The 19,083-nt window shown below is 42.2% G+C and overlaps 1 protein-coding gene across 1 annotated transcript in view; it reads left to right on the top strand.

Annotated features, from left to right (window-relative positions):
* The first annotated feature begins 1,007 nt into the window (after positions 1 to 1,007).
* The window catches only part of NHS (NHS actin remodeling regulator), a 169,265-nt gene continuing 151,189 nt past the window's right edge, over positions 1,008 to 19,083 (top strand). Inside the window, exon 1 of the mRNA XM_069971240.1 lies at positions 1,008 to 1,804. Coding sequence (XP_069827341.1) covers positions 1,384 to 1,804 — 421 coding nt within the window. The 5' untranslated portion in view covers positions 1,008 to 1,383. The remainder of the gene's footprint in view (positions 1,805 to 19,083) is intronic.

Raw genomic sequence — 19,083 nt, 5'->3', positions numbered from 1 at the left:
ATGAGCTTACGGCCGGATCGTATACGGCGCCGTGAAAAATGAAGACCATTGTTTGAGGACGGAAATGTTCCAACTCACGGCCTTGGATTACCATGCAGTCCCGTACGGATTACTTATTTCAGCCAAATGGAACGTGATTTTTCGATCCAAAAGGTTCTGTGTGCTTTATTGGGCTGGGCGAAGATTTCCAAGTAAATGACCTGCCTCAGATCGCTTTGAAACAAGCTAGGGAAGCATAACTGTACTACGGGCGTATGTTCGCGGTTTGTACGCATCCGGCCGCATGTCGATTTTTCCCACGCCCGTAGTTCCGTAGTTTCAGCCGCACATGTACGGCGGCGTACGAAATGCGGCCGGACTCATACGCAGTGTGAACATAGCCTAAAAGTGTTTGACTTTTTATTCATTTTGCATACAATCTGACATATCAGAAGTTCATGAAAAGAAATTATATAAACGAGATTTATAAAATTCAGAAAAAGTGAATGTTCCTATCTGAATGGATGTGTTACATGTCGGCGTGCAGGTTCCCATGACCTGGACAGGAATGTTCTAGCATTGGTTCTGTTTCATACTAAACCAGCAGCTTGCAGGTTAATGAATCCACATATTTCCCAGCACACAGATTGACTGGTTTTAAATGTACCATGCCATTCAGTCTCCGGCACTCCTGTCTGTGTATTCTGTAAACCTTGATTTTTTTGCATCTGGAATCTGGGATATAAAACCAGAAGTAGAATTGTATGGCCGTGGGTAGCATGAAGCAGCTCTGGAAGTTGCCAGGCGATTAGCTGCAGAATGTCTTGCTGGAGAGGAGAGCCCTTCAGTGACTCCATGTGGTCGAGGAAGGCAGTGTCTTGCGTGAAAAAAGTCTGATTCCTCCCCTTGGATTCTCAACACCACCTCCTCCCCCCCCCCCTCCCTGTCTCTTTCTAATTCCTCCTCCCCATTCAAACATCTCTGTGATCCTGCCTCCAGGTTTTCAGTCTGCCTCACTCTGGCATGGTGAAAGCAGAGAGAGAGGCAGAGAAAATACATCCAAAAAGCAACTGGATGATCGGAGGGAAGCACGGATCCAGGGAAGCAGTGCACCACTGCCATACTTCCCACATTGTCACACATGGAGTGCTAACCATGGCTATGATCATCGCCAGCTACCAACAATTGGGAACTGCCAGGGGTTAAAGAGAGATCGGTGAATTTAACAATAATTGGACCTGTCCAGGAGTGGCACACTGGGTTTTTGGATTGCTACAGTATCGATTGCTTCCGCTCGGTGGATTCTCAGAGAGCTTGATCCTTTTCTGGGATATTTTTTATGTTGTTTCCTTAAGATTGGATAGCAAGGGATTTATCGTTGGTTAACGTGAAGGGCGGTCTGCAATGCCCTTTGCCAAGCGGATTGTTGAGCCCCAGTGGCTGTATAGGCATGCTGTCACCCAGGTAGAGGGAAGCTGTTGCCGGGACCAGGGAGAAGAGCAAAAGCAGCAGCAGCACCCCCGAGGAAATGCCAGGGAAGAATTGGTGGTTAGCACCGCACAGGTGCCCTCGGATGAGAGGGACCCTGTGCCCGTGGATGCCAAGGAAAAAGATGTGGCCACTCTGGATTTGGGCGCTATCAACAATGTTGCAATGTCACGGATTTTACGCCAACTCTCGGATGTAGCGCGGCATGCCTGCTCCATTTTCCACGAGCTGGAGGCAGATATTCAGGTTACCGCCCGGCGCGTCCGGGCGCTGCAAGGGAAAATTGGTTCTGTCCAGCAGGTTGTCAGCAGCTTGGATCCAAAGCAGGAGACAGTGCGTGAGTACCACATCTTGGATGGAATTTGCTGCATTTTTTTTTTTGTATTTAGCATCTGTCTTCCTTACCGTGTGCTCAGGCATAAGCGGCCAGGATTGGTACAGGCCCTTTAAAAGGCTAAATAAAAGAAAGCAAAAGAAACAAACAATTGTTCCAGAGCCGCCAATTTCCTTGCCTTTCTTTTGACCTCCTGGTTGTATGTATCACATTGCTTATCTTATGCTAACAAGTCCCCAAATGTTTCATTCTCACCTCAGATGCTACTAGAGAAGGGAGGGAAATCTGCAGTGCTGCTCCGACAGCAAAAGGAGACAGCAGCTGCTAATTGTGAAGAGCAAAGACGAGGGACTTCTCCCTCCTCCTCTGTCACCTCCAAATGTTGCCCATGATAAAGCAAAACCAAGTGTCCTAGAAGGAGAATACGCAACTTACTAATACAAGGTGTATAGGCCTCTAACCTTATCTGGAATTCTCCCTCATATGCATTATAGACATTGTAGCTATTGTTCGCGTAGTCTTATGCCTTAATACTATGTGATCTTGTCCTGTTAATGACTGCAATGCCAGCATGTGTATAGAGGGATTATACCATTAATAACCGTCCTTTGCGTGACTGGGTGTCATGGATTTCCCTAGTTGTATCCTTGCTCCAGCTACCGTAGCCATATGCAGTATCTTTCCATAAGTAGTCACAGCCTGGTCCATCCTTTTATTACCACAGTTGCCGGTTTCAGAAGCAGAACTGGTGGTGGATGTGGTTTTGGATGAGGCTATTGGTTTCAATGGGTTCACTTCGATTTGACAATGATTATAAAGGACGAGGAGCTATAGCCGTGTGCAACGTGCTGCCATAGATTTACATTAACCTTCCCTGTCACAGATGACAAATGCAACACTGAGACCTGCCCCCCCCCCTTCTCTCCTGTATTCTTTGGTGGTTATCATGGTCGGGATTGTCAATGATAGTTGGCTGTATGGGGGGTAAGTTTGGTGAAGCTGCTGCCGCCATGGTGAGGCAGAGGTGATGTCAGTGGTGTGTGACTTACATAAGAAACCTTCCCGAGGCTTCAGATTTTGCGGAATCACTGGGCAGATGCTGAGGACTGAAATCTCAGCAACATTGAGGTGGCAACGCTGAATGATCATTCATGCTCCTAAGCAACAGGAAGGAAGAGGGAATGGTTTACATGATGATAGGCTGGGAGCAGCCAATCACAAGGCGCTGCAATCCTGGTAATTCTGATATTAAAAGCAGTGCACTGATAATACAACATCCTGGGCGCTCACCAAAATAGAAAAGAGCAACCTGATCCTTGGCAGAAATTTTTTTGCACCATCACTTTCGTACAACTATTTTACTGCAGCACCCATGGACATTATGGCATGCTAATGTATGTCTGTGCACGGTATACTGTGCATGTAAATGCTGCCTAATACTGCAGTCCAGCCCTTGAATTGTGAGTAAGGGAGGCATGAAGCGTTGTCATCCTCTGGCTCCTAACATGTGACTGTAGCATCTTCAGAAATAGCTATACAATAACTCAGGAAAGGAATAGGCATTGAAGGATATTTGCTCATTGTAACATGACCTTGGAAATCTTACAAACATGGTGTAGTGGATGTGACATGATGTGCTGCTATGCACTGAGATATAAGGCTGCTTATAAATGGACTGGAGGAGGGGAGTTTTCACTGCAGTGTTCACAATGAGGGCAGTGGCCAGAGGCAGATCTCTTTCTATCGGCCATGTGCCGGACATGTGCACTGGTGTCTCGTGTAATATTACTCTGTTCTCACAGAAGGTTTGAGACAGGTTGATTGCAGACAGGTGATTCCAGCCTGGGACATGTCTTCTATCTGAATCTTGGTTGTAAAATTGATTGGAATTATCAGTAGTGATTTAAAGGGATTCTGTCAGCAATTCTGAGCCCTAGAATCTGCTGACATCACTAAAGCGAAGACGGGGAGAGCAGTAAAAAACATATTTTCAGTTATGGTCGTGCACATTGTATGACAGAGACGATCATGTTTTCATTTTCTTGCTGTTGCAATTGCTTTTGCCCATGACATGTTTTTTTTTTATTAAGGGATTCAGCTTTGAGTGCTTCCCTGGCCCTGCCTCTCAGCTTTGATTGATAGCTATAGTATCCAATCAGGAGATGACCAGAGCTTGGAGAAGAGGCCAAGGAACTTAGCGCTCAGTGCAAAGGAATCCCATCCCCCAAACAGTGGATACCGTCCGTTTTATGAGAATAAGTCCTTCCCTGTTGTGTCAATGAAAATGCGCCCGGTGCCTTGGTTAGGGTAAAAAAGTATACTTTTATCTACAGTAGCCAAGTCAATGTGGCATGGCCTACAGTGTCTGTGCCCTAGGCCTGTTACGCCTCTTCTTTCCCTGCCCCCCTCATCATTAGGAATGCCCTTGCAGGATTTCTCCTATTCATTGCTTGCTTAAACAATGCATATGTGCCGCTTTGGTTCATTAAAGGGTTATCCAGCGCTACAAAAACATGGCCACTTTTCCCCCTCTCTTGTCTCCAGATTGGGTGGGGTTTTAAAAAAAGTTCCATTGAAATGAATGGAGCTTAATTGCAAACCACACCTGAACTGGAAACAAGAGAGGGGGAAAGTGGCCATGTTTTTGTAGCACTGGATAACCCCTTTAAAGCACATGTGTACTGGTTAGGCAAGGAATGAATAAGAGAAATCCAGCTAGGGGTGTTCCTAATGTAAGGAGAATGGGGAGGAAGAAAAGAGAGGTGTCTTAGGCCTAGGGCACAGACACTGACTGGCCACGCCATATTAATTCAGCTGCTGCAGATTAAAAAATAATTTTTTACCCTAACCAAGGCACTGGGAACATTTTAAAAGACACTACTGGGAAGGACTTTAATCAAATGGATGGTACTTGCAGAATAGGGGAGTGGGTCGGTAAGTACAGTTTCACTTTAAATGGATACTGTTGTTTCAGACAACTTCTTTCCATTTAATAGCCAATATGAATTATAGCATACTTGTATATTACTTAATTTACCAAAAATGACTCTAAAAGTCTTTAGAAAAGCCCTGAAAGTCTTGGCCACTAGTGGTCACCCTTTTTTGCAATCTGCTGTCCACTGCCAGTTAGTGGATTTCTGTGTCTATCATTGGAGTGCCCTGAGACAAAACACAGAAAGTGAGGGTGGGGGTTATCTGCTGCTATGTGCAGGATAGGGAGAAAGCCTTAGAAAGCTGGGTCTGTATACCTGTAAGCTGAGCCTGTCTGCCTGCTAAAGATGATCCACATAGTTTCTCAAAGGTAAATCAAGGTATTGCTCTCTTGCATCTCTGGCCACCCATGATAAACCATCTCTGATTTGTAGCCATCGCTCATATGATGGATCTTTGTAGTTTACTGTACACAGCTAATATCTGATTTATTTGGATGTACTGGTAGTTTGGTGTCATTATCCCTTGTGTACAGCTGTACATATTAGTGGCTCATGGATGTACCATACTTACCAGTCTGACAAGTAGAAATTACTTTGCCAATCAAAACACGGAATGCTTTGTAACAATGGTCATTGTATATCAAACCAAGTCAGTTGCTTTAAAATATTTCCCAATACAGTCGACGCCTTCAATGACAATACATTCAAGACATTATTACTGCATATGTTATATGGCAGATCTATGGCAGCATTATGCAACATTGGTTATTTAATAAATAAGACGAGGATCCTACTGCACATGGACACTACATTTAGCTTATGTAATTAAAAATTCTCCCAGCACATATGTCTAGAAGCCGGCAATATCCAAAGATAATGGTGTGCTGAAATGGCCGATATGGGCTTTTTGGCCCATCATGGTCTGTAAATTATAAGATGCCAATTGTTCAATCAAAGTCTCTTATGTATAGCCAGACTATAAGTGGCCTTTTGGTTGGGATTGGTATACTTTTCCTCAACTGTAAAAAAAAAAAAGTAGTTGAACAAACTTTATGCAAAAGCCCCCTACTCTTCATACTATATATTATTTTTTCCAGTTGAGGTTAATGGCAGACCTATAACTGTGGAGAAACATCTGGGGCATACATTTGGTTGAATATTTGATCTCCGAGCCTAAGATGAAATAAATACAGATTAAGTAACTGAGACCGCTCTCTTGTCCATCAGTTATAAGGCGTATTGGAGCACTTTGAGTAAAGTGATGACATCATGGAATTAGGTCATAGGGCATTTTAGTCTGTGCACACCCAAATCTGTTTCTCTTTCCTCTCAGAATGTGGGACGTTTCTTTTTGCATTGTCTAAGACCAGTTTTTTAAACATCACTCTCTTTCCAAAAATAAGATATTCGTCTATTGTTCCCAGCTGCATCAACAGACCGAGCGCAGAGACAGAGCATTCTCAGGCAGCTTTGATTTATTTCAAATACAACGGTTCAAAGAAGCAAATACCTAGTTAAAGAATTGCCCAGGATAATTTTTCACCAGGGTGGAGATCACAGCGGAGAACGACTTCTCCAGAATTTCTTATGAAATGTTGACTTTGGTAGATGGGGGGGGGGGGGGGTATTTCTATTGTCAATGTGTCTTGTAAATAGGTTACTTTTATAATTAGAAGTCAGGATTGCTTTTCAGGTTTCATCAAAATTTCATTTGCACTTCAGGTGTTGTAAGAAATAACAGCTTTTATGCCAAGATGCAGGAACATAATCTGTTTTAAATGAGGTAGAAAAAACTCTATAGAACGACGTCTGAAAAGATGTGGAATTGGGTTTCACTTTTTTAAAAGTTGAAGAATTGATGTAGGGCTGTGGTCAGGGGTGTGCACGTTCACCCAGTCATGGAAGCACTAAGAATACTAAAGTATAGCTAACTTGGAGCCGCTTTATAGAACATATTGAAGAATGTCATTATAGGTAATTGCTTAATAACATAGTATTATTTTTATTAGAATCATAAGAAGGAACGGTCCAAATAATAACCCTCAATGTTGTGCTTTCCATTGTAATAATACAAGCTGCCATAAACAGCGTTTGAAAACCATGGACTGTGCCAGGAAATCAGGATTCTGTAGTACAGCAAAGGTATCATCAGAATTATACCTACCGTATTTTTCCAGCATACTGGGTGTATAAGACGATCCCCAACTTTTCCAGTTAAAAGTTTGGGATATATTCGCCGTATAAGACTAACCCTCTTCGAATGGACACTAAATAAAAATTTATAAAAAACATCAGATCTGAGAGGCAGAGAAGGAGTTACAGTAATACACGGGCAGCCAGACGGGTAAAAAAGGCGTGTTTTTCTGGGCACAGGACCACTCTACCGTATACCTTTTTTTCCATATATTTCCAGATATTCTTGGTGTTATCTCTGCATACTGCAAAAATAATAGCAAAAGACACTACTTATTTCTTTATCAATTTTTACTAGAAATGCCAAGTGGTGCTGCGGCAGTGGCTTTGGTTTTGCAGTTGTTGATGTGATATTTGCTATGTTTCTGGCAGGGTCTCAGGCCAGTGCTTTGTATTGACCATGTACAATAGCCCCTGGCCTAGCTGAATAGAATGGCACCTGGGTATGAGCAGTAGTCCTGGAATTGCCCTATTCTGCTATAAGGCCCCTTTATTAGCCAAACAGGTCAGGTCACTATTGACCCATGGAATAGTGCATCGTTTAAGCAGGTTTAGAAATCATCATTCATTGCCTGGACCTCTTACTATGACTTATGCTATGACTTACTTCTATGACTTATGCTTATACTTACAGCATGGATCAGTTGTGACCTTGCTTAAGGCTGATCCTAGTTGTGTACTGTAGTAACCCATTATCTCCTACATTGCTTGCTCCATTTCTGGGCAAGCAATGCCTAAAAGGACAGGCCGCTGAAACCATGGGCATCATGAAACAGAGACAAGCTCTCTTATTATAATGAACTGTCATTCTCTCTGATATGCTTTGACATGACAAAGAAATCATATGTGTACAAACAGCCGAGAATGGGACTTTAAACCAGCTTTATTTAGATCTGTCAATAAAGCACAACATGGCAAATAAAAGCTTAGTGTTACTGCCCATGTCACTCAATGCCCCATTTCTGTCTGGTTTCAAACTAGGATTCCTCTAAAGGCCGTATTACACGAAATTCTTATCGGCTGTCACGGACGATAATCGTCTGGTGTAATGGAAGACAACGATCAGCCGACATTAACAATGTCGGCTAATTGTTGTCTGTCGTTGTCTTTCAATATGTTGAAAGACAAACTACCTAGAGAGCAGGGATCTGCTGCCGTCGCTCAATGGAATAGGAGCGGCGGCAGCAGGCCGCTGCTATCTGCTATAGAGAGCTGCGGAGGGGCTGCCTGGGTGATCGCTTGATTGTCCAGGCAGCCCCCCCCCCCCCCCCCGCAGCTCCCCCTGCTCTTACCAGTTTGCTACCGACGCATGTAATAGCTGACAGCGCTTGTTTGCTCCTCTCCATCGCCCTGTGTAATAGGGGCTTAAAGCACTGCAGCGTGGTTCAGGCAACATGAAACTTTTGATAGGTTCCCTTTAAAGGGAACCTATCACCGGGGACGTGGGCACAGAGCCCGCCCGACCCCCTGGTGCAGACCCCGATACGTACCCTTTCCGACGAGTCTCGTTCCTGGAGCCGGTCCCGGGACGAAGATATCTGCGGCCGAAGCCGTGCGTGCGACACTGAGTGGAGCCATCATTCTCTATGGGCATCGGACTCATCTCAGCAGCACGCATGATAGGAGTTGTTGTTTTGCAACAGCTGGAGAGCCAAGATTCCCTATCCCTGCCTTTACTAAGGTACATTCCTAAGCAATACCATACACAGAACTTCAAGGACAAAGGGTGTGCCTAAACATTGTGCTGCCTGGGGCCAAAACAGATACCGTGCCCTCATCACTTCTTACCCAAACATACATGGTCCTGTCCCTGTGGCATAGGACATGCTGCAATTTAGAGAGCCTGAAAATGTGGCTCATATTTTACATTATTTCAGCAAGTAAATGGAGAATCCATCAATTCATCATTCCATCGTATAGCTATAGATACTCTATGTTTATGCCTATATGTCTCTTTCATTGTGTGCCTTGTTTTATACTAACCATAAAAAAGTGCCTTTTAATGACTTGTGATGAACATGTTTGTACGTTTGTACGAACATGACGCTAATTGTTTGTGTTCGCCGATCACAATTTATTCAATGATCGGAATGGTTATAACGATAATTTTCAAACATATTCGAATATGCGATCGGTTACCTTGCGATGCACGCAACTGTGCAATTTACGTTTTACACCTGATAATCTGTACGCACGTGGATAACTCTAGACTGAAACGAACGCAGCTGTGTAATTTACGCTTTGCACCTGATAACCTGTATGCATGTGCGTAGACCGAAACTTATGCTTTTACTCTACGTTCGTTATTTTTTGGTGAATGTTCGGCGAACACGAACCGATCTTTTTTTTTTTATGTTAGTGTTTGAGATCCCAACCAAGCATCAGGATTTTTACTCATCACTAATAATGGCATAAAAGAGATAGCAATAGTCGTTTCACATAAAAAAACAGAAGTGGCCTACTTCGGTGCAATGTACTATGTTATGACCAGGTTCACACCTTATGTTGGTCATCTGGTCCTCATTCACTATGATTATGACCTGATCCTGGGGATGACATGGTGACCTCTGAGTAACAATGCGATGAGGTAGACAGCAACAGCCTGCAGTAAGTAATATTCTGTCTCTTGTATCCTATGTAGCTGCCACCTGAATCAACCCTTTTGTGAATCATCAGATTTCACCCAATATCTCAAGGACTCGGCAGTTCCGAGCAAGGGAGAGGGTCATAAAAGATGCCGTTATTTCACAGCTTGTAACAATGAGCCGAATGTTATCAAAATCCTCAATAACACTGGATTTATTATTTGTGTTGCAAAATGAGAACGAGATGTTCTTCTCCTGAATGAAAAAAAAAAATAAAAATCAGCATTCAGTAAGAGTTGTAGACTAGAAATACGGAAGTTCATTTTTCATGGCATTTTAATTGCTTGTTTATGTCAAATTATTGATACATTGTTTTTCTTTTTTTTTAATGGGTTTTAAAGGTTTCTTTTTTTTTTTTTTTTTTTAATTCAGCATGATCTGGGTATGCCATTTTTTGTTCTTTTTTTCCCATAGCCTTTTTTTAGGACTGTCATCTACATAACTAGTGTATGTGAATAGAACTAAAGCTGTGACGCCATTTGGTGGAGAAGTCAGTGTTGACTTTACCTGACCTAGGGCAAGGCTGTCCGGAATAATGGCAGATTTCTGCACTGATAACATTTCATCAGGGGACCGTCCATAGATGACATTTCCATTATCTGCCTTCTCTGTGTGTATACTACAGTGGTCATTGTGCACAGACTATAATATGGTCACTTCTCCAGATGCAAAGCATTGGCTACTCATAATAATGGACTCTGGTGTTGAAGAGTTACCCTTGCATGGTGTCACTTTGAGAGGTACAATGGCAGAAGCCTTATTGTGATGAGAACAGTAGAGTAAGGTCAGTGAGTTGCACTCTCCCCTTTATCGTTAAATCGCATGAATGTAAACACTAATCGTCCTGTGTAATTGCAGGCAAAGATTGAAAAATCGGTTATGTGTGGTTGATCGTTGATTTAGATCTGACCCCTAAAATCATTGTTAATCGTTCTCTGTAATTCCACATTCGTTCACTAATCGTTCAGTGTAATTCCAAATCGATCATTCTTTTGCTGGGATCAGATGGAGTAAACCATTGTACTAACGATCGTAGTAACGATCGAAACTAACGACTATTGTTCTGTGTAGTATGGTGAACAATTTCAGGTTAACAGTCTCGTTTGCAATAGTTTTATCGTTAAAAATCGCTTCGTCTAATAGGACCCTAACTATGTAGATGTGAGATCACAATGAATAAATGTTATGGAATAAGTGGAGGGAGAGTAGTGCCGCCCATTTACAATAACCACAACTTTATATTGTTACTGTTTTGTTAGCATTGCATTGACTGCATTGATTACAATATTGTATAGAACATCATAGGATGGCATTATAGTTGTTACCAATAACCTGTATGTCAAACCAAGGCTGCAAATGGTGAATTTGTATAAATTGTCTATGTGTACTGTACATGGGTTATTACTAAATATTACACGTTTCATACACAGTCGGAAATATACTTTTTTTTTTATATATTTCTGGATAGACGGGACAATCCCCTATAGACAGCAAGGAGACTTGTTCTGAAATAGTTTGTCTCCCAGCTGCTGTATTCCCATTTGGTTCTCCCATAGCATTGGAATCCGTCTATGACCTGTACTCCTTTAAGACTTCAATGATGCCTTTTGTATCCTTTGCACCCAACCTTTGTAGCCAGCTTTACAGTAGATAACAACAGAAGTTCAGCTTCTCACAGTTGGTGTGGGAAAGAGAAGCAAACACAACAATAGTGCCAGCTATGTGGGACGAAAGAGGAAGGAAATATAGGCAAAGCCGAGAGACGTATTGTTATTCTGTACAAAAATCACCATTCTGTATATTTATAGCTATTTCTAGACAGCCCGAAGATCATGTCAAACTATTAGGAGTTAAACATTTTCTTATACGGAACTTTTTTTCCCCATTAGATAATAGCTAATCCTGTGCCTTTTACTACATAGGGCGGACAAGAACTAAGAAATGTAATGGTAAAACAATTGGAATCATTATCTGACCAGTACAAAAATTCTCTGATATAATTGCTATTATATCTACCATGTGTACATGGTGCTGGCACAGAGAACCTTATATTCTATATTGAATAGAAGGAATTTATTTTGCTACGATAGCCCATATTTTATCCTATTTTCTTCCCTGCAGAATTTTCCTGTATACTGAGTAGGTTAGGATACGATATGTTATTCTGAAGCAGTATAGTCAAGAAAATGTTTATGTTTCCAAAGATCTAAATCTTTTTGAATTTTGGAACGTTCACGCCATGAACCATACACTTTGATAATATAATATTTAAATTTATATATTTTAACCATATTTTTTACACATTTTTTTTTAAAAGAGGAAGGGGGGGGGCTATAAAATTTTATTATGGAATTGATTTATTTATATTTAAAAAAAAATTAAAAAAACATATCTGAAGCCCCCCTTTAAAAGCAATAACTTGATTGCTAATAGATATTACATAGTTACATAGTTAATACGGTTGAAAAAAGACACATGTCCATCAAGTTCAACCAAGGAGAGATCAATGCTGTACCTATATACTGCACTGATCCATCATCTATAAGGCCTAACAGAGGCTGCTTCCATACACTGCCAGAGAGTTCTGGCTGCAGTGATTTTCCATCACATCCGACCCGTCTCCACCGACATCATTTGCTGATGGGCAGTCAGAAGACAGACAGATATACGATATACTGACAGCCAAATTGACTGTGAGCAGCTGGTACGGCTAACAAAAGTATGAGTTGTATGGAGACCTTAAAGTATATGTGAAGTATATATGATGTCGGTGGAGATAGGGGTCAGAGCTCTCAGAGAAATAAGCTGCTGCTGGAGTTGTCTTGCTGTGGCTTACCCCTCCCCATAGAGAACACATAAACGTTTGGCACACGTATATGGAGAGGACAGGAGAGATAACTGTCATCAGTTATTGAAGGTGTACAGGCACCTTGGAGGGGCTAAAAGGAAGTTTTCAGCTAAAAGCTGTTGAATATGTATAGGCACCACAGATCTGCACATAGATATCTTATGTTTATGTCCAGTTTAAGGACAATGAAGGTGTTAAAAGATGTAAAATAATTGCAGTTGTGGCACATGTCAGCCCTTCATTAGGAGGTGTCCTTTGTTTGTCTTTATCTTCTTGGAGGATAGCTGCAAAATGACCTTAACTCTTTCCGTGCCGGGCCAGCTTCCTGTGATGTGCCATCAGAATGCTGCCTGTTCTGGGGAGATCAAAGCCCTGAGAAGGATGAATAGCTCATTCAGACATTTATTGTTAGACAAGCATTGTGTCATTAGATATTACAGGAAAGTGGGTGTGGGATGATGGACATTTCTGTGGAACATTAATGTTTTTCTGCAATTTCTTTAAATACCAGAGTAGCGGAGAAGGGGTAATTTTAAAATAGTGAAATTCTTTGTACAGGTCTCCTTTTATGTTGCTTATTACCCTGGGGCATTTTATTGGGTAAGCACAAAATACCCATCTTTTATCCATCGTGTACAGTAAATTACTGTGTCAGAGGATTTACCTTTCTCTTTGATGACTCTCCACCCAAGCGGCCTAGTATAAACTTCTTAAAGCTGTAGTAACCAATTTGAATTCCTCCTCCGAGACATGCTGACAGTATGACGGAAAGATTTGAAAAGCCCGTATAATAGCACCTTTAGGACTAATTCAAAGCTTTTGATCACAGTGTACTGAGAGTTAACGGGGTATTCCATTAAAATGTTGCTGCCCATGGTGAGACTAACCATTCATTCCATCCATGTTATTATCTTTACAGTCTCCTTCCCCCAGTTCTGAGCTGCTGCTTTCTGCTGAAGACACAAAAAACTGTGGGAGAGCCTTTCTCTCTTTCTCTCTCCTCCTCCCCCTCCCTTTTGAGATGGCTGATGTAAACACGTCTATGCAACTTCGTAGCAACTGCAAAACTAGGAGGGTTAATCTGAGGTCAAGTTACTGATGAACTCACTGTGTTATCCCTTCCGGTATTACAAAGTTGTGAAAAAAAAAGTTGCAGATAAAGACAGCCAGGGACTTGTTTACAACTGCTGTCTCAGACGGAAGGGGGGGGGGGGACAGAGAGAAAAGCCCACACACTGTTTTTGTGTCATTAGCGGAAAGCAGCAGCTCAGGACTGGGAAAAGGAGACTAGATAATAGCAAGTATGGAGCGAACTGTTAGTCTCACCATGGGCAGCAACATATGGAAAGTTATGTTTGAGCGGAATACCCCTTTAAATGCAAAGATTGGTCACTAAACTGGGAGTCTGCAGCACACAACCTGCAAAAGAAACTCTGTAGGAGCATTTAGTAATATGTGCTGACAAATTACATATTCCACAAAAAAGAAGTGGTTGATTTTTGGCAGAAATGACCTGTGCTACCAGCATACCATGTAAACATTACCTATAACACAGTACAGCATATGCATTTCATTACTTTAGATGGACAGTTGTCCTTCCCAATTATTCCAGTCATTCTTCTAGAGAAAACTGAATAAACACTAGTTATCCTGTTACCTGATCTAATACCATGTACCGTAATACTCCAGATCTGCTTTCACGATTCTGCATGCTTCAAAGTTAAAACCTGAAAAAAAGATGATGTCAGAGAGAAGGAGCGGGCGCACTACCTGTATCTATTGTTCTTCAACAATGATAAGCTGCCACCAGAGGAGTTTGATAGTAGCGTACCCCTCTAGCATATGAACGCTCGGCTGAGCCAAGTGTTTATGTGTGTGGAGGGATTGGGACAAATGAATTTTTGGCCGACAGCTATCACATGTGTATGGATACCTGAAGATACTCGTGGTCCCAATGTAGGGGCTCAATGCTTACGTTAAGATTTCTGCTCTCTCTCCATTGCCTGCTGCAGTAGTCTATAAATGAGAATACACTGATGCAAATATACGATTCCATTTGTATTACTTTCTGCAGGTTGTTGCTGCATGCTCTCCTGTAATGAACTGTCTGTGACCTATCAGCAGAGATCCTGGATTAGCAAACGTTCTTCGGCCGGTCACAAGCTGATCTTATTTCATTTGCAATTGGCAGAGTGTTCTCAAGAAAAGAAAATAAAGAACATCTTTATTGTGAAAATCAGGCTTGGACATCTCTAACTTCAGCTTTCCTGGGGCAGATTATTCTGATCACTTTGCTGTGGTAATCTATGGAAAAGTGATACACACTGGGCCTATACCAGGTTTGAACAAATGAGATACTTAAAGTGAATGTACTACTAGGTACATCGCTTTTACTGAGCACTGTCGGGGTATGACGCACTGAATGCAGGCCTGCCTGCCCCCAGTGTGACGTTCTCCCATCTGTGACGTGGCTCCATTGATTCTTATGGAGCTGCATCACAGCGGGGAGGGGGTTTCATCACACTGGGGGCCAGTGGCCTGGTGCTCAGTGCCCAGCCACAGGGAAAGGGCGGCGATTCTAAAAAGGACCACAGTATCGTCATCCCTGCGCCAGTCTGTTCATGTAAAAAACAAAAAAAACGATGAACCTGGTAGTACGCAGCTCAAACCCACTCACGGCCGCACCTGTCCCATAGATTCCATTCTATGCACAGGCAGATTCTGCCGAATGAACCCATTTATTCTTCAGGTGGACGGCGGAATCTGCCTGACTATAGAATGGCATCTATGGCACAGATGGAGATGAATGCAGCCGCGAGCGGGGGTGAGCTGCGGAATACACGCTGGGTAATCTGCCCGGGTTTCATAGTGTGCACACACCCTAATAAGAAGAGTTTCACATTTTTAGCAATCTAGCTAATTAAATGAGGGTCATGGAAGATATCCCAAATACAGAACCTTTAGGCTATGTTCACGCTGGCCGTTTGACATCTGTCTTAGGACGGCCATCATTTTGAGGCCAAGTAACGGCCATTATTTCATAATGACAGCTATTATTTGTATAATCATGGGAGCCAGCTCGCTAAACCAGGTTCCTATACCACTGTTGTGAGTGGTGAGCACCTGGTGTTTCCCCACCATCCGCCTCCTGCTCTTTTGCTGGTATTCCGGTCCCAGTTTAGTGAGAGGAGGAGACAGCACAGTGATATCACTAACCTGTGGTTGTCAGTCCCTTTGAGAAGATGAAAAAACTGGTCACTGAAAATCTATGGCACACGATGGTGTTTGTTTTTGTTTTTTAAAGAACCCAATGCCAAGTTACAAAGGTATTGTCATCTACATGACTGCCTCCGAGGGGCATTCTAGATATGATTTTATAGACTTTTATTGCTTATCAACTTAAATAAAAAAAAAAAAATCATATGACAGTCATTTTATTGGACAACTACTGTTCAGTAACTTTGTAAGATATACCAAACAGCTAACACAGAAAGTATATAATGTCCTACGAGTTTCCATGGATTATGCATATGTGGTATTTTCATATAATTCCGCAGTCTTGTGGCGTGCCACCCATTTAGTTTTTAATGACACAATACTGCTTACTTACGCTGAAATTAGATCTTTTTTGAAAGGTTTTCACATGGTTTCTGCATTCTTTCTGGTTTCCTTAGTTATATACCTTTGAGCTAATAACATTTTGTGGTTCCAACCATATACCATATAATCAGTGTTCTCCTGGGTGGGAATATATGACATGCTATAGCACTCCTAGACCTGTTCTGTTGCCACTGTTAATCTTTTTGTAGGACGTTTCACTACTTTCTCGACACTTTACTTTGAAATCAGCAACTGGACAGATTTTCTAACCAATGTATTATGCAACTTTCCATTATTTGCTGTATAGGAATGACGAAAAGCTTTTCCTAATGCTAATATAACTTAAGCCTCTATTACTCTGGGCCATATCGGGGAACAATGAGCGCAACCTGTCAGGTCAGCGCTTACTTTCTCCTCGTTCCCCGCTTGCTGCCAGCTCTATTAGACTTGTTAACAGAGAGCGGGTAAGTGCGGTTAGGGGGTGTGGGGAAGTGCAGGAGGGGCTTCTCAACCGATCTTCAGATTGTCTGGGGAGCCCAATGGAGATAGCGGTGGTCTGCTGCTGCCACTCCTATTGTGTGGGGCGACGGCAGCAGATTGTTGCTATACTAATCGTTTGTGTTGCAACACGTTGAAAGACATCGTGCATATCTGCTGATCGTTGCCTTTTATTATACTAAGCGATTATCTGCCGTAATGGTCACCAAATACCACCAATAATCGTTTTGTGTAAGGTTGGGTTTACACTATGGAATCCGCACTAAAATGTTCCTGCGGATTCTGTCACTTGTACCTGCTCGTGGACATTCTTTCGGTGGAAAGCAGAATCGGGCCGGCCATAGAATGGTGTCTATAGCACGGGTGAAGATGCGCACTTCCACGAGCGGGTACGAGCAACGGAATCCGCTAGACCTTATCCATGCGGTTTCCATAGTGTGAACCCACCCTAATAGGGCCTTTAGGCATACAGGAGTTCCGGTGGGGGAGAAAGCGACTGTGAGATTTTATAAATGTCAAAGTTTTCTGTACGGGGCTTTGTCTGGGTTACTATACATAGGGTGTGAACACGGTTTTGAGTTGCTCTTTGCTCCTATAAAAAATTAGGTTGATATATACCATGGATTAAAGGATTTGCCTGTTTTATATTAGAAGACATGATACCAAATTCTGAAAAAGTTTCAGATGATATTTTCGCGTACACTAGAAATCACCGTAATCTACCATTCTCCGTGAACATGTCTCACCAGGTTTTACAATGTCACCAGATTCGAGGATCACAGACAGAAAAATAAGAGAATAAATTGTGAATGCAGCGCTGGCTGGTTGGGAGTGCACCATTGTAATGGAAAGTGTGGGAGGTGGGGTCTACTGCAATTCAATGCCATAATGTCTATCGGCAGAGAAAGAAAAGAAGCTTATAGAATGTTGTACATTAGCATTCTGAAAAGTAAGCCGGAGTCAGCTGAAAAGCATTGTAGTCACAGCCTATTTACACGGTGACCTGTAAGTGACCTGTGAAATGCTATAGACCATACACCTACTGCTCTAAAATGACAGAAAAATGGGAATGATGCTTAAAAGGCCAGTCAACGATACTTATAAAAAGATGTGTACAATGTGCGAGAAATACCTTCAAGTTGCAGCTTTTCAGTGTTCACTCCATACGATCAAGGAGAATACTCACACAGATGCAGACTTTTGCGTTATTTTTATTTTTCATTACACCGGTATCTCGTACAGGACTAAATCCAATGCTCACAGGCTGGCGTGTTCCAATCTCAGTCCAAACCATCCAACCTCGCGGCGGACGTTTCGGAGGACAGGCTCCTCCTTCCTCATGCGGGGACACGATCTACCACCCCAGTAAGGGGACAAAAATAGATGTAAGAGGATTTTTTACATGCAACGATCGCAATTTAATTTACCTGCTTAAATGCCCATGTGGGCTTGGCTATGTCGGCCAAACAAGCAGACAAATTAAAATTCGCTTGAATGAGCATAAGTCAGCAATTAGGAAGTTCAGCGACAATAAGGATAAAAAAGATACTAAGGAATTCGGAGAAACTACTGTGGCACGTCATTTCTTTGAAAATCGCCACAATGTATGTGACCTTAGATGGCAAATATTGGAACAACTTGAGTCTTGTAGCGATGTGGAGGAGAATCGTAAGCGATTGCTCCGGAGGGAAACATGGTGGATTCTGAAGCTGGAGACTCTCAGTCCTGTTGGACTGAATGAGGTATGCAGCTTCAGAGCATTTCTTTAATGCGCATGCGTATATCTTATAAAGCTCAGTATTTTCCTCCATTATGCATCATGCGTCTGTATTATGTATATTATCATAAAGTTGTATACATATATTGGGTATTTCACCTGTAATGATCCAGGTAGTGTTGGATCACATGATCTTTGTCTAAGTCTTAAGGCGTTCCTCACCTGTACGTCCTCGCGCATGAGGAAGGAGGAGCCTGTCCTCCGAAACGTCCGCCGCGAGGTTGGATGGTTTGGACTGAGATTGGAACACGCCAGCCTGTGAGCATTGGATTTAGTCCTGTACGAGATACCGGTGTAATGAAAAATAAAAATAACGCAAAAGTCTGCATCTGTGTGAGTATTCTCCTTGATCGTATGGAGTGAACACTGAAAAGCTGCAACTTGAAGGTATTTCTCGCACATTGTACACATCTTTTTATAAGTATCGTTGCTATATAACGGATTTGGTGGAATCCGCTTGATGTGCATGGACTATTATATTACTCGAGGAGTGCGGTGTTGGTTATTCATTGTTAAAAGGCCAGTCAATGCATGTATGTTCTGCCTACCTGCTGGCTTTATTCACAGGAGATCTGGCTATTAAGATTTAATATTCATAGGTGCAAAGCAAAGGTTTATGGGGGATCTAAATCCCCCATAAAAGACACCCCCACTATGATGGAGGACCAACAATGTGATATGTAGCAAGCGTTATATAATATACCGTAAGATATTTAAAATCCATTAGAATTTCTTAGAATCTCTGGAGATCATTATGTATAGAGTTCTCAATTTTTCCACAGCAGGTT

Source organism: Dendropsophus ebraccatus, chromosome 5 (assembly GCF_027789765.1).
Source record: "Dendropsophus ebraccatus isolate aDenEbr1 chromosome 5, aDenEbr1.pat, whole genome shotgun sequence".
Classification (NCBI taxonomy): Eukaryota; Metazoa; Chordata; class Amphibia; order Anura; family Hylidae; genus Dendropsophus; species Dendropsophus ebraccatus.
Note: the sequence above shows the minus strand (reverse complement) of the source record. Positions and strands in the feature narration are given on the sequence as shown.